The sequence below is a fragment of the Mobula hypostoma genome, chromosome 7, assembly GCF_963921235.1.
Source record: "Mobula hypostoma chromosome 7, sMobHyp1.1, whole genome shotgun sequence".
NCBI lineage: Eukaryota > Metazoa > Chordata > Chondrichthyes > Myliobatiformes > Myliobatidae > Mobula > Mobula hypostoma.
In genome coordinates, this window is record NC_086103.1 from 139118376 (window position 1) to 139141455 (window position 23080).

Consider the following 23080-nt stretch of genomic DNA (forward strand, 5'->3'; position numbering starts at 1 on the left):
TAGTCACTCTGTCACTTCTAAAGTATCTGTTTAAGCACTTGAATTATCATAGAAAGTAAAGCTTGGATTGAGTGCTAGTAAGTGGGTTAGTTCAGACAGATTCTTGTGTTGTTGTGGACATGGTGGGCCGAAGGGCCGAATTCTATGCTGACACTTTTTTTTGAGCCATTAATTCTGAACACTACAAATTGAGCCTTAGATTTTATATGTATCACTTTTACTATTAAAGATGCCATTTGTGCATTTGATTTTTGGCCTTCTTGTCAAATACATTTAATGCATTTGATAATTAATCTTACTAGTTCTTTTATTTCTAAAGTCTCTTGTAGCTTTTCCAAAATTGAAACGTCAGGTTTTACTCCATGAACCTCAAGTTAGCTCACCCAAAGACTTTACTGAAGGCACACTTTTCTCAGTGAACCAGGACTTCTCTTTAATGTAAGTACTAAAGCTTAGTTAAGTGAAGATATTGAAATATTAAGATAAAAGATTGTGGGGGAAAAAAACAATTTAGTTTCTATTCAATTATTTCTTACTACCTGGTTTATCTTGGCTTTTTAAAAATAGTCTTAACAATGTGGCAGAATGTTTTTAACAACACACATCAAAGTTGCTGGTGAACGCAGCAGGCCAGGCAGCATCTATAGGAAGAGGCGCAGTCGACGTTTCAGGCCGAGACCCTTCGTCAGGACTAACTGAAGGAAGAGTGAGTAAGGGATTTGAAAGCTGGAGGGGGAGGGGGAGATGCAAAATGATAGGAGAAGACAGGAGGGGGAGGGATGGAGCCGAGAGCTGGACAGGTGATAGGCAGAAGGGGATACGAGAGGATCATGGGACAGGAGGTCCGGGAAGAAAGACGGGGGGGGGGGTGACCCAGAGGATGGGCAAGAGGTATATTCAGAGGGACAGAGGGAGAAAAAGGAGAGTGAGAGAAAGAATGTGTGCATAAAAAAGAGTAACAGATGGGGTACGAGGGGGAGGTGGGGCCTAGCGGAAGTTAGAGAAGTCAATGTTCATGCCATCAGGTTGGAGGCTACCCATACGGAATATAAGGTGTTGTTCCTCCAACCTGAGTGTGGCTTCATCTTTACAGTAGAGGAGGCCGTGGATAGACATGTCAGAATGGGAATGGGTTGTGGAATTAAAATGTGTGGCCACTGGGAGATCCTGCTTTCTCTGGCGGACAGAGCGTAGATGTTCAGCAAAGCGGTCTCCCAGTCTGCGTCGGGTCTCACCAATATATAAAAGGCCACATCGGGAGCACCGGACGCAGTATATCACCCCAGTCGACTCACAGGTGAAGTGATGCCTCACCTGGAAGGACTGTTTGGGGCCCTGAATGGTGGTAAGGGAGGAAGTGTAAGGGCATGTGTAGCACTTGTTCCGCTTACACGGATAAGTGCCAGGAGGGAGATCAGTGGGAAGGGATGGGGGGGACGAATGGACAAGGGAGTTGTGTAGGGAGCGATCCCTGCGGAATGTTTTTAACATATCTAGGGAAGTGTAATTCAGTAAACTAATGAGATAAGAAAACTATATCAGAGAACCAATGTATAAAGGCAGTCTCTTATATCATCACAAGCAAAGCAGTACATATCCAGAATTGTGGCATGTAGCTGTTGGAAAACAGCAATCCAGTTTGGTGGAGAATTTTACTGCTTTCTTTTAAGTTGGGACAGATGTCGTTAGGTCGCATCTGGAATTTCCACTTGGCGGATGATTTCCCTCCACGCCGTTCTGTCTCGACACTTGTCCACAACATCCCTAGTCTTGCCCAGCTTGGTTTAATCCTTGATGTTATCCAGCCACGTTGTTCTTTGCCTTCCTCTTCCTTTCTTTCCCTCCACCTTTCCATACAGCAAGTCCGACAAGATGTTATCTCTCCGTGTAACGTGTCCACAATAAGCAACTTTTAACTTCATAATCTTCTCCAGCAATATCCGTGGTCTATCAACTTCGGACAAAACCCTCTCATTTAAAGCTTTCTCTACCCAGCTGATCTTCAACATTTGTTGATAGCACCACTTTTCAAAAGCATTAATTTATTTCTTGTCATCCTTCTTGAGGGTCCATGTTTCTGATCCATACATCAGCACTGACCATACATAACACTCGAGGAAGAGGATTCTACTTTGGATGGCTACCTTCCGATTGCATAGTAGATCTTTTAGCTTCATGAACTGGGTCTTAGCCATACCTATTCTCCTTCTGATCTCAACTTCACATCTCCCGTCATCTGTCAGACAACTGCCAAGATATTCAAACTTTCACACCTGTCCAATGTCTTGTCCATTCACTTGTAATGATACCATCATGAATGAGTCTTTAGTGTTTGTTTTGCTTACCACCATCGATTTTGTTTTGTTGGGGTTGATTTTAAGTCAAGGCTTTTCTCATTCACTTTATGCAGCATAATTTGCAGTTTGCATTCGCTGTCAGCTAACAACGCGGTGTCGTCCGCATACCTGATATTATCCATCTTCCAGCCTCCAATTGGAATACCTGTCTCCTGATGGTAGCATTCCCGAAAAATCCATTCTCCGTAGAGGTTGAACAGATCTGGCGATCCAACACAGCCTTGCCTTACACATCATTTAGTACATGCCCATGGTGATAGCTCATTTTCTATCCTGACTGCCGCTTTCTGTTTCTAATACAAGTTCCTTATTATCTGCACATTCTCCCATCCCAGATCTTACTTGTTCAGCACCTCTATAACTTTCTCATGTCTTACTTTATCAAAAACCTTTTCATAGTCAATAAAGCATAAGTAGATGGTCTTTTGTGCCCCAATGCATCTCTCCATGGTGTTTCTCATCGCAAGTATTCCTTCCCTTGTTCCTGAGCCTTTACGAAAACCAGACTGCGTTTCTTTGATTTCATCGCTGATTGTACCTTTCATTCTGCCGAACACTATTTTCAACAGTAGCTTGATGCAATGAGACATTATGCTTACCGTCCTGTGTTCATTACATTTTATCGCCCTTAGCTTTTTTGGTAAGGCAATACATACCGATTTGAGAAAGTCCTCCAGAACAGGGGTCCCCAACCGTTTTTGCACTGCGGACTGGTTTCATATTGACAATATTCTTGCGGACCGGCCGACCGGGTGGGGGGGGGGTGCGCGATTAGGGTTGCCAACGGACAAGAGTAACAGACAAAACATTGGGTTTACCCTGAGAAAGACTACAACGACCATGAAGCCTTGCGCGGGCACCAGTGCGCATGCATGGCTTGCGCAAGTGTGTATGTGCCGATTTTTATTCTGCAAATCGCTTTTGGCGATTCTTTTCGGGGGGGGCGGGGTGTTAATCACGACCGGAATATAATGATAAGTGGCTAATACACTCGATTTCGTTTCTAAAAGGGTTTATCTAACGAATTTAATATTAAACACACAGCGCATGTTTTTCTCGCATGAATATAGTGATAAGTCAATTATCATGGGAGGACAGGGGAGCTTGAAGTAAGTGTTGAACGAACTTCCTGCAGAAGTGGTAGAGGCAGGTTCGATATTATCATTTAATGAAAAATTGGATAGGTATATGGACAGGAAAGGAATGGAGGGTTATGGGCTGAGTGCAGGTCGGTGGGACTAGGTGAGAGTAACGTTCGGCACGGACTAGATGGGCCGAGATCACCTGTTTCCGTGCTGTAATTGTTATATGGTTATATAAGTCAATAGCATCATAACATTTTAAGTAACTTTTGGATATTAAACACACAGCACATGTTTTCCCCGTATGAACATATAAAATCATTGCAATACACCAGTATTGCTGAATCATTGGGAGCACCGGGCTTGTTTTCCTGCAGCAAGACGGTCCCATCGAGGGGTGATTGGAGACAGCAATACTCGAACGGGGTTCCTTATGTCCAGTCTATTCTGCAATTTAGTTTTCGTTGCATTCATTGCAGAGATACGTTGGAAATTGAAGCAACGTTTTTAGTGCTTTCGTGGCTATCTCAGGATAGTCAGCCTTGACTTTGATCTGGAATGCCGGCAGAGATGTCATGTCAAACATACTTTTCAGCCCGCCGTCATTTGCAAGCTCGAGGAGTTGGATCTCCTTACCGCGCTGACATGGATGACGCGCTGTTAATGACCTCGCTTGCTTTCAAGCTCAACAGTGGGCGTGACAGAGAATGAGGAAAGGTGCAGCTGACTCCTATCGCCAAATCATATCATTTCCTCGCGGCCCGGTAGCACATGCTTTGCGGCCCGGTGGTTGGGGACCGCTGCTCCAGAAGATTTCCTGTCATATAACTGTTGTTTAATATCGCTAAAAGGTTCGTTTTTCCCTTCGACCCAAGTGATTAAAGAATTTCAGTGGAAATCTTGTCTTCACCGGCCACCTTTCTGACTTTTAGACTCCAAATCACACTTTCCATCTCTGACATCAATATTTTAGGTTGATCAGTCATTTGATTTAATTGTGGTAAATCAGCAATCCTGCTATCTTCAAATAATTCTGAGATATACTCAACCCATCTGTCCGTGTTCTCTTCTTTTTCATAGCATGGATTACCACTACTGTCTTCGATACACCCAGTTGATGGCACGGTCCTCTTTAATTTTGTCATATCCTTTACTTTTTGGTGAAGGCCTCTATGATCATAGCTTCATTCACACTGCTCAATTTCTTCACACTGTTCATTCATCCAATTCTCATTCTCTTTTGCTTCCTTGCATTTTCTTTGAATCAAGTGGTGTAGGGTTTTGTATCGTTCATTATCCTGATGTTTTACCTTTTTTCTTTCTTCAGTTAACTTTCTCTACTCATTGGTGAACCAAGGGTTATGTCTTTTGCTCTTTTTCCGATAACCCAAGGTCTTTTCTGCAACTTCTGTCATTGTTGTTTTAAACTCTTCCCAGATGTTCTCCACTGCCATGTTGCTACCGTTGTCATCTAAGACTGAAAATCTATTATCCATTTTGACCAAAATATTCGATCTTTTTTGCTTCATTCGTAATGAATAAATCGAAGTCTGTCTTATTTGATGGTTTGACCTTTCTCATCTTCAAATGCACACTCATGTCCAATACCACAGGGTTGTGATCTGTATAACAGTCAGCACGAGGGTACGTTTTCACCTGCTTCACTCCATTCCTGAACCGATTGGGTACTAAAATATAGTCAATTTGGTTTTTTACTGAACCATCAGGACTGGTCCACATGTACAGTCTCCATTTTGGCAGACTGTACCCGGTGTTCGCAATCATTAGTTTGTTAGTTTTTGCAAATTCAACCAGTCTTTCTCGGTGGTTGTTTCTTTCCCCAAGCCCGAAGGGTCCTACAGTCAAAACTTCTCTTACGCTGCCAACTTTGGCATTAAAATCACCAAGAATCACAGTTACTTCGTTGTTTTTAGTCTTTTTCATTAGCTTTTCAACTTCTCCGTAGACCATATTGACTTCGTCATCGTCATAGTCTGTGGTCGGCATTTCGACCTGTATGACGTTGATGTCAAATGGTTTAGCTGAGATTTTAATCATCATCACTCTTTCGTTAATGGATATACTGCCTTTGATAGTTCTCGCTGTTTCCTTGTCTACCAAAATTCCAACTCCGTGCTTACGTTCACTTCCTCCTGAATAGATCAGTTGGTATCTGTCATCCCTTTTGAGCCATCCCCCCTCTGTCCATCTCATTTAACATAGTCTGAGTATGTTTATCTTCAGTCTTTTCATTTCCATAACCACATTTTCTAGTTTAGCTATCCTGACATGAGGTTTTCGCTTGATGATCCTGGTAGCCTCATTCCCACCATTGCTGGACGTGACTTCACTACTGATATTCGTGGCTCCGTTAACGTCATTGTTTTGATCTTTTGTTGAGACTGACATTGGGAAATCATGTACTTGGCAGGTTACAGCAGTGGTTTGCCTTTGCCTTCTGCCTAGTGAGTTTAAAGAGATCACCACCTCTCTTCTTGGTAGATCATCTGCTTGCAAAGCAACCATTGTCTTCCAAGGTCGTAGCTCTTCCGCCTTCCCCACCAGTCTCCTGCTGGGTCCACCGTTGGCCATCGCGCGTAACCCCGAGCAAGGGACCCTTACCAGGTGCTGCCAGCTGGGTCAGCTCTCTTTCCCCATTCCTCTTTTTCTCTCCCTCTGTCTCCCCCTGAACCAGACCAGCTGGTGCGTCCGGATACCCAGGGGACGCAGGGCCTCCCTGGCCATGGCGGCCACCGTGCCATGGGTGAAGCGAAAGCCTTTGGGACAGAACAAGAGATTTAAAAAAATAAAGTAACAGTTTAGCAGATTAATTAGAAATAATTTATTCAACAATATTAGCATATATGCAGTGAACAATGAAGTTTAATGCTAACAGGAACTCAGCAGGTCAGATAGCATCTCATCGGAGGGATAAACAGTTGACGTTTTTGGCCAAGACCCTTCATTAGGTTTATTCCTCTCCGTGGGTGCTGCCTGACCTGCTGACTTCTTCCACCACTTTTGTGTGTTGCTGTGGACTTCCAACATCTGCAAATCTCTTCAGCTTAATGCTGAACTGAATAACTGTCTAGCATTAGCATTTGTTGCCATAATGCATTAATAAATTATTTTGATGTGAAATAAGCCAGAAAGTTGATTGAAATATGTCAGAAGGCTGAAACAAATAAAGGCATTTGTAGACATGAGAAAGTCTACAGATGCTGGAAATCCAAAACAACAACACATAAAATGCTGGAGGAACTCAGCAGATCAAGCGGCATTAATGGAAATGAATTAACAGTCGACGTTTTGGGCCACACTCTTCTTCACGATATTTATAGATATTTAAAATATATTTATAGATATTACATACAGTGCCTATAAAAAGTATTCACACACCCATCACCCCCTGGAAGTTTTCATGTTTTATTTTACAGCATTGAATCACAGTGGATTTAATTTGGCTTTTGACACTGATCAACAGAAAAAAGACTCTTCTGTGTCAAAGTGAAAACAGATCTCTGCAAAGTGATTTAAATTAATTACAAATATAAAACACAAAATAATTGATTGCATAAGTATTTACCATCTATAATGTGACACACCAGATCATCACTGGTACAGCTGTGTTTTAGAAATCACATAATTAGCTAAATGGAGATCACAGTGTGTAGTCAAGGTGTTTCAATTGATTGTAGTAAAAATACACCTGTAGCTAGAAGGTTCAACAGCTGGTAAGTCAGTATCTTGGCAAAAACTACACCATGAAGACAAAAGAACTCGCTAAAGCACTCTTCAAAAAGGTTATTTAAAAGAACATGCCAGGAAATGGATACAAGAAAATTTCCAAGTCACTGAATATCCTTGAAGCACAGTTAAGTCAATCATCAAGAAATGGAAAGAATATGGCGCAGCTGTAAATCTGCCAAGAGCAGGCTGTCCTCAAAAATTGAGTGACTATGCAAGAAGGGAACGAGTAAGGGAGGCCACCAAGAGACCTATGACAACTCTGGAGGAGTTACAAGCTTCTGTGGCTGTGGTGGGAGATACAGCACATACAACAACAGTTACCCGGGTGCTTTGTCAGTCGCAGCTTTATGGGAGAGTGGCAAAGAGAAAGCACTGTTGGAAAGAAAAATCATAGGAAATCTTGACTAGAGTTTGCCAGAAGGCATGCGGGAGACTCTGAAGTCAGCTGGAAGATGGTGCTATGGTCTGATGAAACCAAAGTTGGGCTTTTTGGCCATCAGACTAAATGGTATGTTTGGTGTAAGCCAAACACCGCACATCATCAAAAACACACCATCCCTACCATGAAGCATGGTGGTGGCTGCATCATGCTGTGGGAATGCTTTGCTGCAGCAGGCCCTGAAAGGCTTGTGAAGGAAAGGGGTAATTTGAATGCAGCAAAATATAGGGAAGTCCTGCAGGAAAACCTGATAGACTACAAGAGAACCTAATCCAATTGAGAATTTGTGGCTGAACTTGAAAAGGGCTGTTCACTCAAGATCCCCATGCAATCTGACACAGCTAGAGCAGTTTTGTAAAGAAGAATGGGGTAAAATTGCAGTGTCCAGATGTACAAAGCTGATAGAGACCTATCCATACAGACTTAAGACTGTAATTGCTGCCAAAAGTGCATCTACGTGAAGGGGGTGAATAATTATACCATCAATTATTTTGTATTTTTATTTGTAATTAATTTAGATCACTTTGTAGAGATCTGTTTCACTATGACATGAAAAAGTCTTTTTCAAAGGATTGATGGCCCAGTTGGAAAAATTTAATAATGCTTGGATAAATCTTATATTAAAAGTATGGCAGAAGGTGGTTAATTCATGTGGAATTAATAACATGTTAAAACTCTTTAGATGGTGTGCATATGATACCGAATTCCTTCCCAACAGAGGAGATAAAAGATTTGAGCTATGGATAAAGAAAGGTCTTACAACCTACCTCTCATTTATAGATAAAAGAGTATTACAAAGTTTCCAAATCCTGCAGGACAAACATGGCCTAGAACATAATGACTTTTTTAGGTACCTTCAAATACGAAACTATGTTAACCAGAGTTGTAGATATACAGACCTATCAAAAGTAGAATTAGAATTTTTCAAGATTCTGAATTCGGCTTGCAGTTCAATACCTAGTAAATCAGTTTCTCGCCTATATAATGCACTCTCCCATGCTAAAAATGTAAATACACTGTATATTAAAGAGAAGTGGGAGAAAGAAGCGGGGTTGGTACTTTCAGAGGAGGCTTGGGGGGAAATCTGCAGCTTTCAATGGTCCTCGACTAATTCTTTGACTTGGAGAGAACATTGTTGGAAAAACATTATAAGATACTTCAAGACCCCATATCAGGAAAAATATAAAGATACAAATGTGATGTGTTGGAGAAGGTGCGGCTCCAAGGAGGCGAATCATTTTCATATTTTCTGGGATTGCCCTAAATTAAGTCTATTTTGGGAAGGTATTCATAGAACATTAGTTAAGGTACTTAGGTCCCAGATACCTCTGAACTTTGAGACGCTCTATTTGGGGCATGTATTGTTCCTTGAACAGAAGGAAGATATAAAGTTGCTGCAGGCCCTCTTAGCGGCAAGTAAGAAATCAATCACTAGAAAATGGCTAAATCCAATACCACCTACATTAGAAGATTGGTACGAAATTATCTTGGAAATATTTAAAATGGAAAAGTTGACTTACTCCCTGAGAACTCAAAAAGAAACATTTTATCAAATCTGGAATAAATGGATTGAATATATAACCCCAATGCGAGCAGACTTTAGATGACTCTCCTAATGATTTATATTGCTCTTCTCATCAGCACAGTAATATTGCTAATGTAAACACCCCTAGTCTAAATGTTTGTTTTTTTTTGGAAAATAGAGAATTAACACAAGTAAAGGGAAAGATTTGGGAAAGGGATAAAAAAAAAAGAAAAAATTAAGTAAATAAGTACATAGGGATTGGATAATTATGTCTGCGGGCAGGAACAAGCATGAACAAATTGGGATATAAACACCTACAATGGTTGGTATATAGGCTTGTATGCAACATTTTGGACCAGTGGAAATGGTCCAGAAGGGTTGTATGGAAACTATTATTACCATTTTTCTTAACAACTAATTTCATTACTTAGCCTAATAGGTTAGATTTACCACAGTACATAATTATCTATTTAAATGTTTATTTTCCTTTTATATCATCTCAATGTGTACTTAAGAATGTATAAATAATTGTAGTTTTATACATATAAAAAAATGGAAAAGGTTATATGTGTGAAAAAAGTACATGATAATTGTGAATTCCTTATCCAAATAAAAATAAAATAAAAAAAAAGAAAAAGTCTTTTTCTGTTGATCAGTGTTTTTAAAAAAACAAATTAAATCCACTGTGATTCAATGTTGTAAAACAATAGAACATGAAAACTTCCAAGAGGGGTGTGTTAATACTTTATATAAGCACTGTGTGTGTGTGTGTGTGTGTATATATATATTACAAATGTGTTACATGAAGTAATATCATTCTGGTAGAAGTTGTTGCTTCAGATACAATACACACCTTCCCCAAGTTAAGAACACTGATTTACGGAGGCTCCTACATTCAAATGAGCTCCCATAATATTATTAAATTCAAAAGTCCAAGATCTTTTCATTAGCGGTCACTTCTGTTAATGTTTGTGAAATGATACTCTGTTAAATAATGCAACTCCCTCAGGCCCTTCGTGGCCATTGACGTTAGCCATTGAACGTGCGATATCTTAACCTGTACCATTGTAACTTGTCGGTGGAAGATAGTAAATGTTCATGTCAATTGGCCCTCATTAACACAATTCATTACAATACTCTGGTTTATGGTATCAAGTGATTTGGTGCATTTTCTGATGTATGGACAGAATTGACATGGGCATCTATAAAAACAAAACTTGTTAGTAACCCAAGGTTGGCTTGTAACAATAAGAAATTATTTCAAATCTGTAAAAACAAGAAAATACACAGCTTCCATAGTATTTTATTTCTTCTGAATGTTTATTCAAAAATCTTTGAGGAACTTGTTCCAATCTGCTGTTCTCAAAGAGTGTGTTTGATGGGGAAATCCTAAATAATGCAAAATAATTAAATCCTCAAAGTGGACACAATATCTATCCAAGAAGCAGCACCATTTGTGAGGAGTCATATCACATTGGAAAATAGTTTATTTGCAAAAGATAACTCAGTTACTATTACAAGTAGTGTTAAATCAATTTAATAAGATAATAAATTTAATAAAGAAAAATCAGGTATTATTTATTGAAGAAGTGATGTGGGGATGCAGTCATTAAAACCTAAGAGTATAGCAATCTTTGACTTCCAAAACATAAATATCACACAAAAGACAACTGTGTCCTGATTGGTGTTGGAATTTTTAGTTCTAATTTTATGTAAGGAAGTCAGACATAGAATCTCTGTACTAATTTGCTAAATACAAGGTTTCCTACTTTGCTGTGGTGGGGGGAGGAGAAAATTAGATTAATCTAACCTTAACCCTAGTGTGGCCCAAAATTTGCAATATTTATTTTATTGCATTAATAACTTTTGTATTTCATGGTAACAAGACATCCAAGGGTGAATGTTGAAAGGGAGAGTTAAGAAAAGATATTGCCTGAGAAAAGTTCATTAGAGATAATCATCCAACTACATAGTACCCTGTTCGGACTATATCCTGAGCATTATCTAATTCTGATTAAGGTCAGAATTGTGTTCGTGTTCAGTTCTGGTCATCAAATGAGCTTGGCTTATAAGTTAAAGGGACCTTGGACCTAAAATAAAAACTACTGCAGTTTTGCATTACAGTTCTTAATTGAGGGCAGTTTGTGGAGGTACTTAAGACAGTTTAGAAAGATGAGAAAACTGAAGGGTGAGACAATGAGGAACAAGTTTTATCAACTGTTTTAAAAAAATAATAAAATAAGTATTTATATTTATTACAATGGGCATTTATTTCCACTGTGCATATAATTTATGTAGACTTGTCTTACAGCAGGAAAGTGCTTTAGATTTTTTTTGTTTGACTTTTGTCACATCTCTGGCACATAACTTTTAGTGAAATTGAATTTTTAAGGAAATGCCTCTGGTTCATCCTTGATTTACACATTACTTTCTTTATAATGGTCTGAATTCCATCTTGTTAAGTTGTTATTGACCAGGTTGGTGGCTACATGACTGGGTGAGAAGGGCTGGTGATTGTAATGCTTTAGAATGATTTTCTGCTGCATTGATTTGCACTTGTGTGGAAAATGAAATCCTTACCATGTCTATAGTAGACAGTTCCCTATATCGTCTACTAAGTTTATATAAGTCCTTGAAAGTTGTATGTGAATTACTTTTTTAAAATTTCAAAATATATCTTCTCTGCCCTGTAAAATTGCTTCTATTTGGCAAAGGGTTAATTCACATTTTAATTTGATTCTGTAGCTAAAGAAATGATTACATACATCAGAAACTATCTTCAAAAAGAGCTGTATTTCAATAGCATGCATTTATCTCTCATAGCAAGAACAGCAAAGTTCAGAAAAGGGGCAAGATTAATTTAATTGGAAGATTACAACTAACAACAGAAAGAATGAGGGAAGAAGAAAATGAAGGAATAGTTCAACTGAGAATATTACGAACACAGGTACAGTTTAGTGAATATAAACTTTTGGTATTCGTGATCAACTTGAGAAGATCCGTATGTTAAAATGTGGGGGGTAATTTTCAGCACTCTCCAGGAGCCTTGCTGTTGGGAATGCATACTAGAAAGCCGATTGTGTGTCTAATTTGCCAGCTCTCCCTGTATCCCAAGAGATCTAACCTTGCAGAGCATCCATCATCAAGGGACCCCCCCATCCAGGCCATGCTCACTTCTCACTGCTGCCATTGAGATGGAGGTACAGGAACCTCAAGTCCCACACCACCAAGTTCAGAAACCCCTCAACCATCAGGCTCTTGAACTAAAGTTCAAAGTAAGTTTACAGTCGAAGTACATATATATCTCAATGTACAACCCTGAGATTCAATTTCTTGTGGTTGCACACATCAAATCCAAGAAAGACAGAAGAAACATAATAAAATCAATGAAAGACAGCACCCAACAGTACAGACAAGCAACCAATGTGCATCACAAAAGGAAAAAAAAGATAAAAAGCAATTATATCAGGAACATGAGATGAAAAGTCCTTTTGTCCGCAGGTTGTGGGAACACTTCAGTGATGGGGGTAGTGAAGTTATCCCCACTGTTCAAGAGCCTGATGGATGAGAGGTAATAACTGTTCCTGAACCAGGTGGTATGGGTCCTGAGGCTCCTGTACCACCTTCCTGATGGCAGCAATGAGGATAGAGCATGGCCCAGATAAGACCATAAGGCATGGCAGCAGAACTAGGCCATCTGGGCTATTGAGACTGCTCCGCCATTCAATCATGACTGATCCTTTCTTTCCCTCCTCCTCAACCCTAGTTTCCGGCCTTCTTTCTGAATCAATCTCTGCCTTAAATACACCCAAAGACCGGGCCTCCACAGCTGTACATGGCAACATATCTATTTTCCACATCTACTCTATCTAGGCCTCTCAACATTCGAAAGGTTTCAATGAGATCCCCCCTTATCCTTCTGAATTCCAGCGAGTACAGACACAGCCATCAAGTGTTCCTCGTATAACACTTTCAATCCTGGAATCATCCTTGTGAACTGCCTCTGAACCCTCTCCAATACCAGCACATCTTTTCTAAAATGAGGGGCCCAAAACTGTTCACGATACTCAAGGTGAGGCCTCACTACTCTTTTAAAAAGCATCAGCATCACGTCCCTGCTCTTGTATTCCAGACCTCTTGAAATGAGTGCTAACAAGGCATTTGTCTTCCTCACCACCGATTCAACCTGCTTGTTAACCTTCAGGGTGTTCTGCACAAGGTCTCCCCAACACCGAACTGATTCCGCAGCCTATGAGCTCACTTTCATCTCATGTTCTCAATATTTATTGCTTATTTGTTTATTATTATTTATTTTCTTTTGTGTTTGCCAGTTTGTGGTATTTTGCACATGGTTGTTTGTCTTGCTGTTTTTCACTGATTATATTGTTTCTTTGATTCTACTGTGAATGCCCACAAGAAAATGAATCTTGGTGGTGATTACATACATATAGTTGGTAAAAAAAAATTTGCTTTGAACTTTAAGCTTTATTGTGCAGAACCTTGTCAAAGTCCTACCTTAAGTCCTTACTGAAGTCCATATAGATCATATTGGCTGCCTTGTCCTCATTACCTTGGTCACATCATCCAAAAAAAAAACACTCCATCAAATTTGTAAGACATTGATCTCCTACACGCAGAGACATGGTGATGATCCCCAATTAACTTGTCTTTCCAGATGCACGTATATTTTATCTCTCCGTAACTTGCCTACCACAGGTGATAAACTTACTGGACTAAAGTTCTCAGTTTGCCCGCTGTGTAGTTCTTCATCAAGCCAATCAGAAAAACCCCAATGTCCTTTCAACGTGACATCAGTTCCAGTGCGAAAATTCTGAACTTCCCACTAAATGTACAGCAATGCTTTTCAAATAAGTGCACGTTTTAGCTAGATGCACGATTTTTTCCTTTAGTGAAATGATAGGATTGTTCCCTATATTGTCTACTAAATTGCTAACCTCAGCCCTGGCTAACATTCAGAAGGTCGAGTTGTCCCATAATTTAGCCGCTAATAACCATACTGCATCAATGCCCAAGAACGTGTGGCACTGTTTAAACTGGCAGTGTTCTCCTCGTGAGCACTTTAGGTTCCTTTCTTATGTTGCTTCCACCAAACAATAGATCAGTAGGTTGTAAAAGCAAAATATTGTGGATGCAAGTACATGAAATAAAAACAATGTCAAAAACTCCTGGGTCAGGCCACAACAGCAGAAAGAGCAAACATTTCAGCATGTTGACCTTTTCAGCTGTGCTGGCTATTCATCACTAATTTCGGAATTTTAATATGTGCAGCAAAGTTGTTGTCTTTATTCTAACTACACTTCAGTTCCATTTGCTTGATCAGATACAATGACTAGAGGTTTGTTCATCAATCTAATGCTTGTTTGAATTTGTAGTAACTATTATTAGTGTTTGCTGAATTCAGTTATTTTGTTAGCTTTATGTTGTATGAATAGCAAGATTTTTAAGTAAAATATTAAGTTTTGAAGATAGTGTTGAAGAAAACTGTAAATTATTTTGCTACATGCTGGTTTAATCATAATAAAGATTAAGATGAAAAATATTTTAAGATTTCATTAAGATGAAATAAAGATTAAGATAAAAAAAATTATTATTAATTTAATAATGTTTAAATTATTTTGCTACATGCTGGTTTAATCATCTTAATAAACTGACCAATTTTTCCTAACCTTTAAGCAATTTTTGATTTTAAAGACAGGAAAATGCCAAAACTATGTATGAAATTGATGTTTAAAATTCTGATTCCCCTTTGCTTTAATTTCTAGGAAGCAATCATACAAATCATGAAGATGCGGAAAAAAATCACAAATGCTCAGCTCCAGACTGAACTTGTAGAAATATTGAAAAATATGTTTTTGCCACAGAAAAAAATGATCAAGGAGCAAATTGAATGGCTGATAGAGCACAAATATATTAGAAGGGATGAGTCGGACATAAACACTTTCATTTATATGGCATAAATGACTGTGAAAGAGAACTATGCCAGAAATTTGAATGAGTCCTTTGTTTTTGCAGACTTTGAAAGAGGTAGCTGAAGAGTGATTACAGCTCAAATTTATTAAGTTCCTGCCTTACTGTACCACAGATGAACAATATTTACCAGTTTCATCCACTTAGCATTTACCTGCCTTTGTGTAGTTCACTTTTGACAGCATGCTGTTTTGTGGGAGTACTGAATTCGTTGGAGCTTGCTATGCTTTCTTGGTAACTTTGGCCCTATTTTCACTTGTTCTGTATAAGAGTTAAATATAGTTTTTTTTCCAGAAAACACTTAAACCAGTGAATATAGGACTTTAAATATACATGCACTGGGAAAATACTTGAGTCATTTTGTATTACGAAGAAAAATTGTGTTAGGAGCAACAGCTTCACTTTTCTGACAATACTAGGTGGTGTCATTTAATACAGACTGACCTGAAAATATTTTTTTTAAATCCTGTTGCACACTTGAAATGTTTAATATTGCTCTGGCTATAGTGGTTCACAAATGAGGTTAGCTGATATGTTAATGTTAGAAGGATTTGTCCACTTTTGAATAATTATTTAGCTGTTTGCAACCTGAATTCTAAGGTTGCCTCTCACTCTAGTGGGTCAAAGTCTGCCACAGTGTACCTTTAGAAAAGATTTGATCATGGCTGGTGTAGCGGAGTTGGATGGATGTAAAACTGTAACTGGAAATGCTCCTAAAGGTCTATTAGACAAAGGAATAATCCATTACAGCAGCAAGCCATAAAAATCCAGGGTTTTTTCCCGCTGTTCTTGCAACTACATTTTCTGGATGGATACCAGGCACTTGGCCTGGGATAATTCATTGTTATGAAATAGCCAGATTAACCATTTGAATGTTTTTCTTCCCCCAATGTAAGTGGTTAAAAATATCATTTTAAAATATTGTTTTCTGGACTGAATGCAAGAAAATGAGCCAGCGTTGCTGTTAATTGTACAAAACCATGGATGTGGCCAGGATTCAGCTGCATAGTCTACGCGTATGTGAAGAACTATGCTGCCAGCTCTAGTGGATCTGTATCTCACCAAGAGTGTACGCGTTTGAGGGGGCGGGGGGGGGGGGAGAATGCAATTTGGAGTTGAACAAGCTTTATTTCATTTTACCTTTTGCATTCAGTTCTGCTTATTTGCAATGTTTGTAGCCTACCTCTACCCCCTTTTTCTTTCCTCAAAATCAATTCAGGATTAAAAATTTTAAGGAATTTGAAGAAAGTTTATGGGCAGGGAGGGTAATGATATCGGGAGAGATTGGAACAGAATAAATGTACATCTTTTGTGATGGATGGCTGTTGATATGTAAACATAACTGTGACTGAGATTTGTTGGAGTCCGAAGTGGCTGAAACCTTTGATCAGTTTGCTTGCAGTGATGATCCAGCACTAAATTGTCATGATATTCCAGAAAAATTGGTATCCTTATTTTCTTTTTTTAAAATATTAGTATTTTGGCCAACATCCCAAGATATGTGCATATACTGCTCTTAACCTTTTCTTTAATCTTCAGTGTCCCATGAATTGCTTATTATATTACTTTGTTATGGCATTAGTTATTTAGAACATAGAACAGTACAGCACAATACAGGCCCTTTGGCTCACCATGTTATGCTGACCCTTTAACCTACTCTGAGATCAATTTCCCTCCCACATAGCCCTCCATCTCTCTTTCTTGCTAATTTAAAATGTTATTCAATTGGAAAGCATTTTAATTATCTTTGAAGATTCCATGTCCAGACAGCATTTTAACCTGACCCGTCTCTGGGAATTGTTTTGCTCAATGTGGTGCTACGGGAAGAGCCAAAGTGGATTGTTTTGTGAGGTTTGCTGCTGAATTAATTGATGAGCAATGTTGTCTGGAATGTTCTTGACCAGATAAACAGTCTAACTTCTGAAGTTTCATGCAGATTGAGGGTGTGGGAGGAGAGTTTGATTGTGCAGTCCAAGAAGGTTTTGTTGAATTAATATGGTAAAAGGGTACATTGGGTTCATGTTTGAATGTTTTGGAAGTGGGAAAAATTTAAACTTGACTGAGGATGATTCATAACTTCAATGATTTTGTTGTGCACGTGCTGGATTCTCCATGGTCAGCTGTGACTTTTGAGACAGTATGTGCACTTTCAGCATTTTTAAATGTAGGTCAACGAGTGACAATGCAAATCCATAATGTCACATTTTGAATAATATAAACTGTCACTAGACAATGATGCAAATTTATATGTATTATATAGTAATTGACTGTCTTGTGTTTTGGGTGAATTAATCCATTTATACAATAGACTATTGTTGGATTGTTTTAAGTTGGTTGATATCAGCCAGAGCATTAATGAGCCTCAAGTACCCTGTACTGAAGGGAAAATAAACCAGGAAGCCTGCTTATTGATCCTGGCCACTTCTCTTGGGAATGTGCATAATCTGGATGACTGGCGATAAAGACAAAAGTAGACTTAGCACCAACTAGATCTGAGTGGCTTATCTCATTCTTGTCAAAATTCAAAAATTGATCATGAGCACTCAGATGAGGTGACTACTGTAATATCCATGGATTCATACTGCAACAAGAATTTGACCATTTTGAAGAGAATGTATAAAGTTGCAAGAAGTAAACTATTATTTGACTCTCTAATTACTACAGTTTGTGAAGGGCACTGATTATACACGTGGCATCTATGCTTCCAAATTTCTATAGAGTGGTAAAATTAGATTGCCTTATTTTCAGGTTAGATTTATTTTAAGAAACACCTTGGCATTCTCACCTTTTAAAAGGGTGCATTATTACATGAAAAAATGAAATCTCTGTAGATTTAATAACTACAGTGGGATCATAGATTCTCATTGAGTTGTATCCAATATTTTGAGTGTACTCAGCACTCAAACTGCACACCTGGGAAATTATGCATAGGTAGCGAGAGGGATATCAAAGTATGAAGACTTTTTTTGTTGGTCCCAGTATTTGTATGGTAATGTTGCTGGATGCATACTCACATTTTACATGTAAAGATTGGATTCTTCAGCGCTGCCCCAGTACCAAATGTGGCTAAATTAGTGTCTAATTTTACATCTAATCAGAAGGATCTGGGAGCAGGAACTGAATAAATATTTTAATAACAAAGAATAATAATCTTGGTTGTGTGACCAGATTATTGTGATTTTAATGCAGAGTAAATTGGCATACACAAATAAATTGCATGCCCTGAAAATCCCTGAAGTGGCATTTAGATGTGAACTCACTTCATTAAACAAAGATGTGTTATGGATATTGTTGCAACACTGCCTGGTAGAAAAAGAGCATTGGAATATTAGAATTTTATTCAAGTGGAATAAAAAATCAATTTAAAAATATTGAATGAGTCAACAATTGAAAATTGTGACTTAATAGAATTCGTTTTACTGAAATCTGCAATTTATTGGTAATGAATATTAAAATTACATGTTGAAGTCTTCCATTTCTGTCCATAGAATCTTTAATTTTTGTGCTTTTAGGCATCCTAAATCTGCGCTCAAATCTGTTTTCACTCTCAGAAGTGATGTGAAATGGTGTATTTTGACCTTTTCCCCATAAAACAAAATTCAAGACATGATGATTGTAACTTGTATAATTTTAACAATTAGTAATAGTATACAAGTTATTCAATAACTAGTTAAAATGTCCTTTGTAGCAACCTCAAAGCCATCTTTTTAAATAGTACAAAAACTACAGTGAAAACTTACTGTAGAACTAAGTTTTATTGTTATGTTGAAAATTAGGTTTCTTTATTCATTTGAGCAAGTTTATTGTACACAGAATTGATATTGAATTTGCATGGATGATTTTTCATGTAGGATTGTTTTGAGGTCATCAATAAATTGTATACATTTGTACCCTGGTTATACATAAGCTGTTTCATATTTTACATATCATTGCAAGATGCTGAAGACTTGGAAGCCTTCCTGTAATATACACTAAAGCCTGGAGTGTTGTGCAAAGTTAAATTGATAGGTTTGATTATCTACAATTAATATTTGCAAGTTAAATGTGTGCCACTACATACCAAGGTTATGATGCTGTACAATTCTGAATGGTAGCAGTTTCTACATAGCAGCCTGATCAAACTATTTTGATGTACTACATTATTTTTTGAATTTTTATTTTTTAAGTTGCATAATTTATTTTCCAGCAAAATAAAAGTGCAATATAAAGCCTCTGTGTGTATTTTATGTAATCACTTATAAAAATTTAAGACATTATCCATTGGGAAAGAGATTTTGGGTATCAAGTCCTTTTTTAAAAAAAATATGTAATATTCTACTTGTGTAAGGGTATGGGTTTTATTTCTACAGGTTGCCTTACCTGCATCAAATTTCCTCTGGTTAAAATGTAATGCCTTAGCACTTTTAAATTTCCTCCAGTTCTGCTTAGACAATTGCAATGTCAAAAACACAATGCTATTCTACTTGAATATAAACCCGACTTTAGTAGTTTAAACATTCATTATCTACAAACGTGTGTCTGTTGTAATTGCCAAAGCTACATTTTTAGCTATGGTTGAACTCGGTGACCTCTCAAACTGGAACAAAAGAAAAACATTACTACTTATGGAAATCAGAATCAGAAACGGTACATTCTGTACCTACTCCTCAGCTCAGTCATCAGCTGACTGGAGATGGTGGTTAACACTTCAGCTTGATCAATTAATGTTCCTTTCCCAACTTTGTTTTTGCTATCACTTTGCAGGACCTCGCCAAACCAAGCACTCCCTCTCAAATATGCAATACAGTCTTAATGATAGCTGGGTCAAAGATTATGTAGATTTCAATACTTTCAAAGTGTTACGGTTACCTTAAAGTAAACACCAACCTTGTCATTGTTACTTTTAAGTTCTTATAAAGTAAATTTATTATCAAAGTACATATATGTCACTATATGCAACCCTGAGATTCATTTCTTGCGGACATATTCAGGAAATCTAATAACCAAAATAGGATCAATGAAAGATTGCACCTATGGCATGGACAACCAGTGTGCAAAAGACAATGTATTAAGCAAATACAAAAATAAATACAAAAGAAGTAATAAATAAGCAATAAATATCGAGAACATGAGATGAAAAGTCGTTTAAATTAAGTCCATAGGTTGTATGAGCATTTCAGTGATGGGGCAAATGAAGTTATCCCCTCTGGTTCAAGGGTAAGAACTGTTTCTGAACCTGGTGGTGACTCCTAAGGCTCGTGTAGATGTGCTCGATGGAGGGGACGGCATTGACTGTGATGGACTGGGCAGTATCCACTACTTTTTTAGGATTTTTCATCAAGGGCATTGGTGTTCCTTACCAGGCAGCGATGCAACCAGCAATAGACTCTCCACCGCACATCGATAGAAGTTTGTCTACGTATTATACGTCATGCCGAATTTGCGCGAACCCCTAACGCTTTCTCCGTGATTGCACTTGTATGCTGGGGCCAGGAAAAGTCCTCTGAAAAGATAACACCAAGGAATTTAAAGTTGCTGACCCTTTCTACCTCTGGTCCCCTGATGAGGACGGGTTCATGGACCTCCAGTTTCCTCCATCACTCAGCCAGATTTTCAGACTCCTTCCACCTTCATCACCGCCTTTAATTCGGCCAACAGCAGCGATGTCATCAGCAGACTTCAACATGGTATTGGAGCAGAGGTGCCGCACAACAACCTCTCACTGAATCTCAACAAGAACAAGGAGTTAATTATTAACTTAAGGAGGTGGAAAGCAGAGGTCCATGAGCCTATCTTCATCGGCGAACCGGGGTGGAGAGGGTCAGCAATTTTAAATACCTCGGTATTATCATTTCAGAGGACCTGCCTTAGGACTAGCATGTAAGTGCAATTACGAAGAAAGCATAGCAACGCCTCTACTTCCTTAGGCATTTGTGAAGATTCAGCATGATACTTAAAACTTTGAAGAATTTCTATCGATGTCTGTTGGAGAATATATTGACTGGCTGTATCACAGCTTGGTTTGGAAACACCAGTGCCCTTGTACAGAAAATTCTACAAAAGGTAGTGGATACGACCTAGTTCATCACGGTAATGCCCTCTCTCGATGTCGCAGGAAAGCAGCATCCAGGTCATGCTCTCTACTTGCTACAGGATCCTCAGGACTCACACTACCGGGTTCAGGAACAATTATTACCCCCTTACCATCAAGCTCTTGAATCAATGGGGATAACTTCACTCGCCCCATCACCTGTTTCTCAATGACTCTTCATTCCATGTTGTTGATATAAATTATTTATTTATCATCATTATATTTTTCTCTGTATTTGCACACCTTGTTGTATTTTTCCGCATTGTTTGTTTATCCGCCCGATGGGTACGAGCTTCAATTATGTTACGGTTCTTGTCTGCAAGAAAACGAATCTCAGGGTTGTACATAGTTTTATATAAATACATACTTTGATAATAATTTTACTTTAAACTATATTATGCTGACCAGACATTAAACTTTTCAGCGCTAGCTCTTTCCCTGAGACCACAGTTCCCAGATGTCATTGCGGTAAGTAGGAAGGTAGCGGCTCCTGATTGGACTGTCGATTTGCTCGCTGCTGATTGGTCTTTAGGGGCAGGCCGCTTGAAGGTGAAGGAGGTTGCCGGGGGTTCGCAATGGCGACTGCTCGCTTAGCTCTTCTCGCAGGACGGCGGGGTGAGCGGGGTGGCCGTGCGCCGTGGCTGCGGCTGCAGGTAGGTAATCCGTCAGCTACGAGGTTACCGACATACATGAATGACATGTGTGTTGTTTTGCGGCAGTAATGCAGTGCAATACCTGAATAATATTATGTTACAAGTAAATAATATATAATAAATAAACAGTGCAACGTTAATGGACCGTTCAGAAATCTGATGGCGGAGGGGAAAAAGCTGTCCTTAAAAGGTTGAGTGTGAGCCCACGGGCTCCTGTACCTCCTGCCTGGTAGGATGATGGATTCCACCACTGGGGTCGGTTGGTTGACGGTCAAATAGCGGTGCTGGACTGGATTCCGATTAACTTGGGGCTTTCGAGGCACTTGAAAGCATTGAGTTCTCAGAAACTGCACGGGCGAAAACATTAGGAGTAAGTGGCGCAGTTAACAAATGGAGTGACATGTACTTGTGTCAAAAATTAAACCCAGGCAAATGTCCCTCCTAATAGGTGAAACTGGCCAGGTCGTGTCTTAATAAACAGGTTAATTATTAGTTTAAATAAACAATAGGCACACGATGTGAAGAAGAAAACGAGAACGAAGTTCAGTTGACTTTTAAAATCTTTGGAAATACTTCAATTAGTATTTCAACATCTATGCAAAGATCGGCTCTTATGCCGCTCCAGTGACTGAATTCAGGGAACCATTCTTCGGCCAGATGGGGGAAGCTATTGAGAAAGACCCTAACGATGACTTTTCCCAGTGCTCGCCAGCAGGTGTTAAAAATGCAACATCTCCCAGCAGTGGAAGATAGAGCTGTGAATATGGGTCTGAAGTTCCTTTCCATCAAGTTTTAGAGCTTCAACGGGAATACTGATTGTACTTGAAGCTTTTTTTAAATTGGCAGACAATTTTTTTTTCAATATCATGTTGGAATCCGATGGTGTTGAAACTCTAGAGTTTGGTCACTTTGAGCTGGAGCCATAACTGAGTTATCTGAAATGGACCTTCTAGTGTGCACCGATGGCCCTTCTATTCTGTATAAACTTGCTTCTGTTTTTGGTTTCAGCAGGGTGAACTCTTCCATGTCTGGTCCTTAAGTGGTATTGACAACGTCAAGGAACATAGAGATATTGGGTTTATTCGGGAGATTTTCTGTTCAAAGTGAAAGGCTTTGTGTTTGACCTACCTCATTAGTATCTACACAGTTGTTTCTTTTCCCTTGTGCTGGAGTTTCAAGTCAAAAAATCTTACATTTGTGGTTAATTGACATGTTG

General features: G+C 38.8%; 3 protein-coding genes across 3 annotated transcripts in view; 2 read left to right on the plus strand and 1 right to left on the minus strand.

The window, feature by feature from the left end:
- The window catches only part of LOC134349582 (cullin-5), an 82024-nt gene extending 62678 nt beyond the window's left edge, over positions 1 to 19346 (plus strand). Inside the window, exons 17-19 of the mRNA XM_063054127.1 lie at positions 320 to 438; positions 11977 to 12100; positions 14937 to 19346. Coding sequence (XP_062910197.1) covers positions 320 to 438; positions 11977 to 12100; positions 14937 to 15131 — 438 coding nt within the window. The 3' untranslated portion in view covers positions 15132 to 19346. The remainder of the gene's footprint in view (positions 1 to 319; positions 439 to 11976; positions 12101 to 14936) is intronic.
- Positions 3226 to 22097, minus strand: LOC134349584 (craniofacial development protein 2-like). Its single transcript, XM_063054129.1, has 2 exons — positions 22084 to 22097; positions 3226 to 6216 (listed from the first exon to the last, which is right to left on the minus strand). The coding sequence occupies exon 2, from the start codon at positions 5651 to 5653 to the stop codon at positions 4928 to 4930; it is 726 nt and encodes a 241-aa protein (XP_062910199.1). The 5' UTR covers positions 5654 to 6216; positions 22084 to 22097; the 3' UTR covers positions 3226 to 4927.
- Positions 21725 to 23080, plus strand: part of acat1 (acetyl-CoA acetyltransferase 1) — a 31322-nt gene continuing 29966 nt past the window's right edge. The window contains exon 1 of the mRNA XM_063054128.1: positions 21725 to 21864. Within this exon, the coding sequence (XP_062910198.1) occupies positions 21787 to 21864 (78 nt within the window). The 5' untranslated portion in view covers positions 21725 to 21786. The remainder of the gene's footprint in view (positions 21865 to 23080) is intronic.

What these genes read in the sequence shown, in the direction of transcription:
- LOC134349584 (XM_063054129.1), bottom strand. Translation starts at nt 5,653, where the DNA reads ATGAGATGGACAGAGGGGGGATGGCTCAAAAGGGATGACAGATACCAA.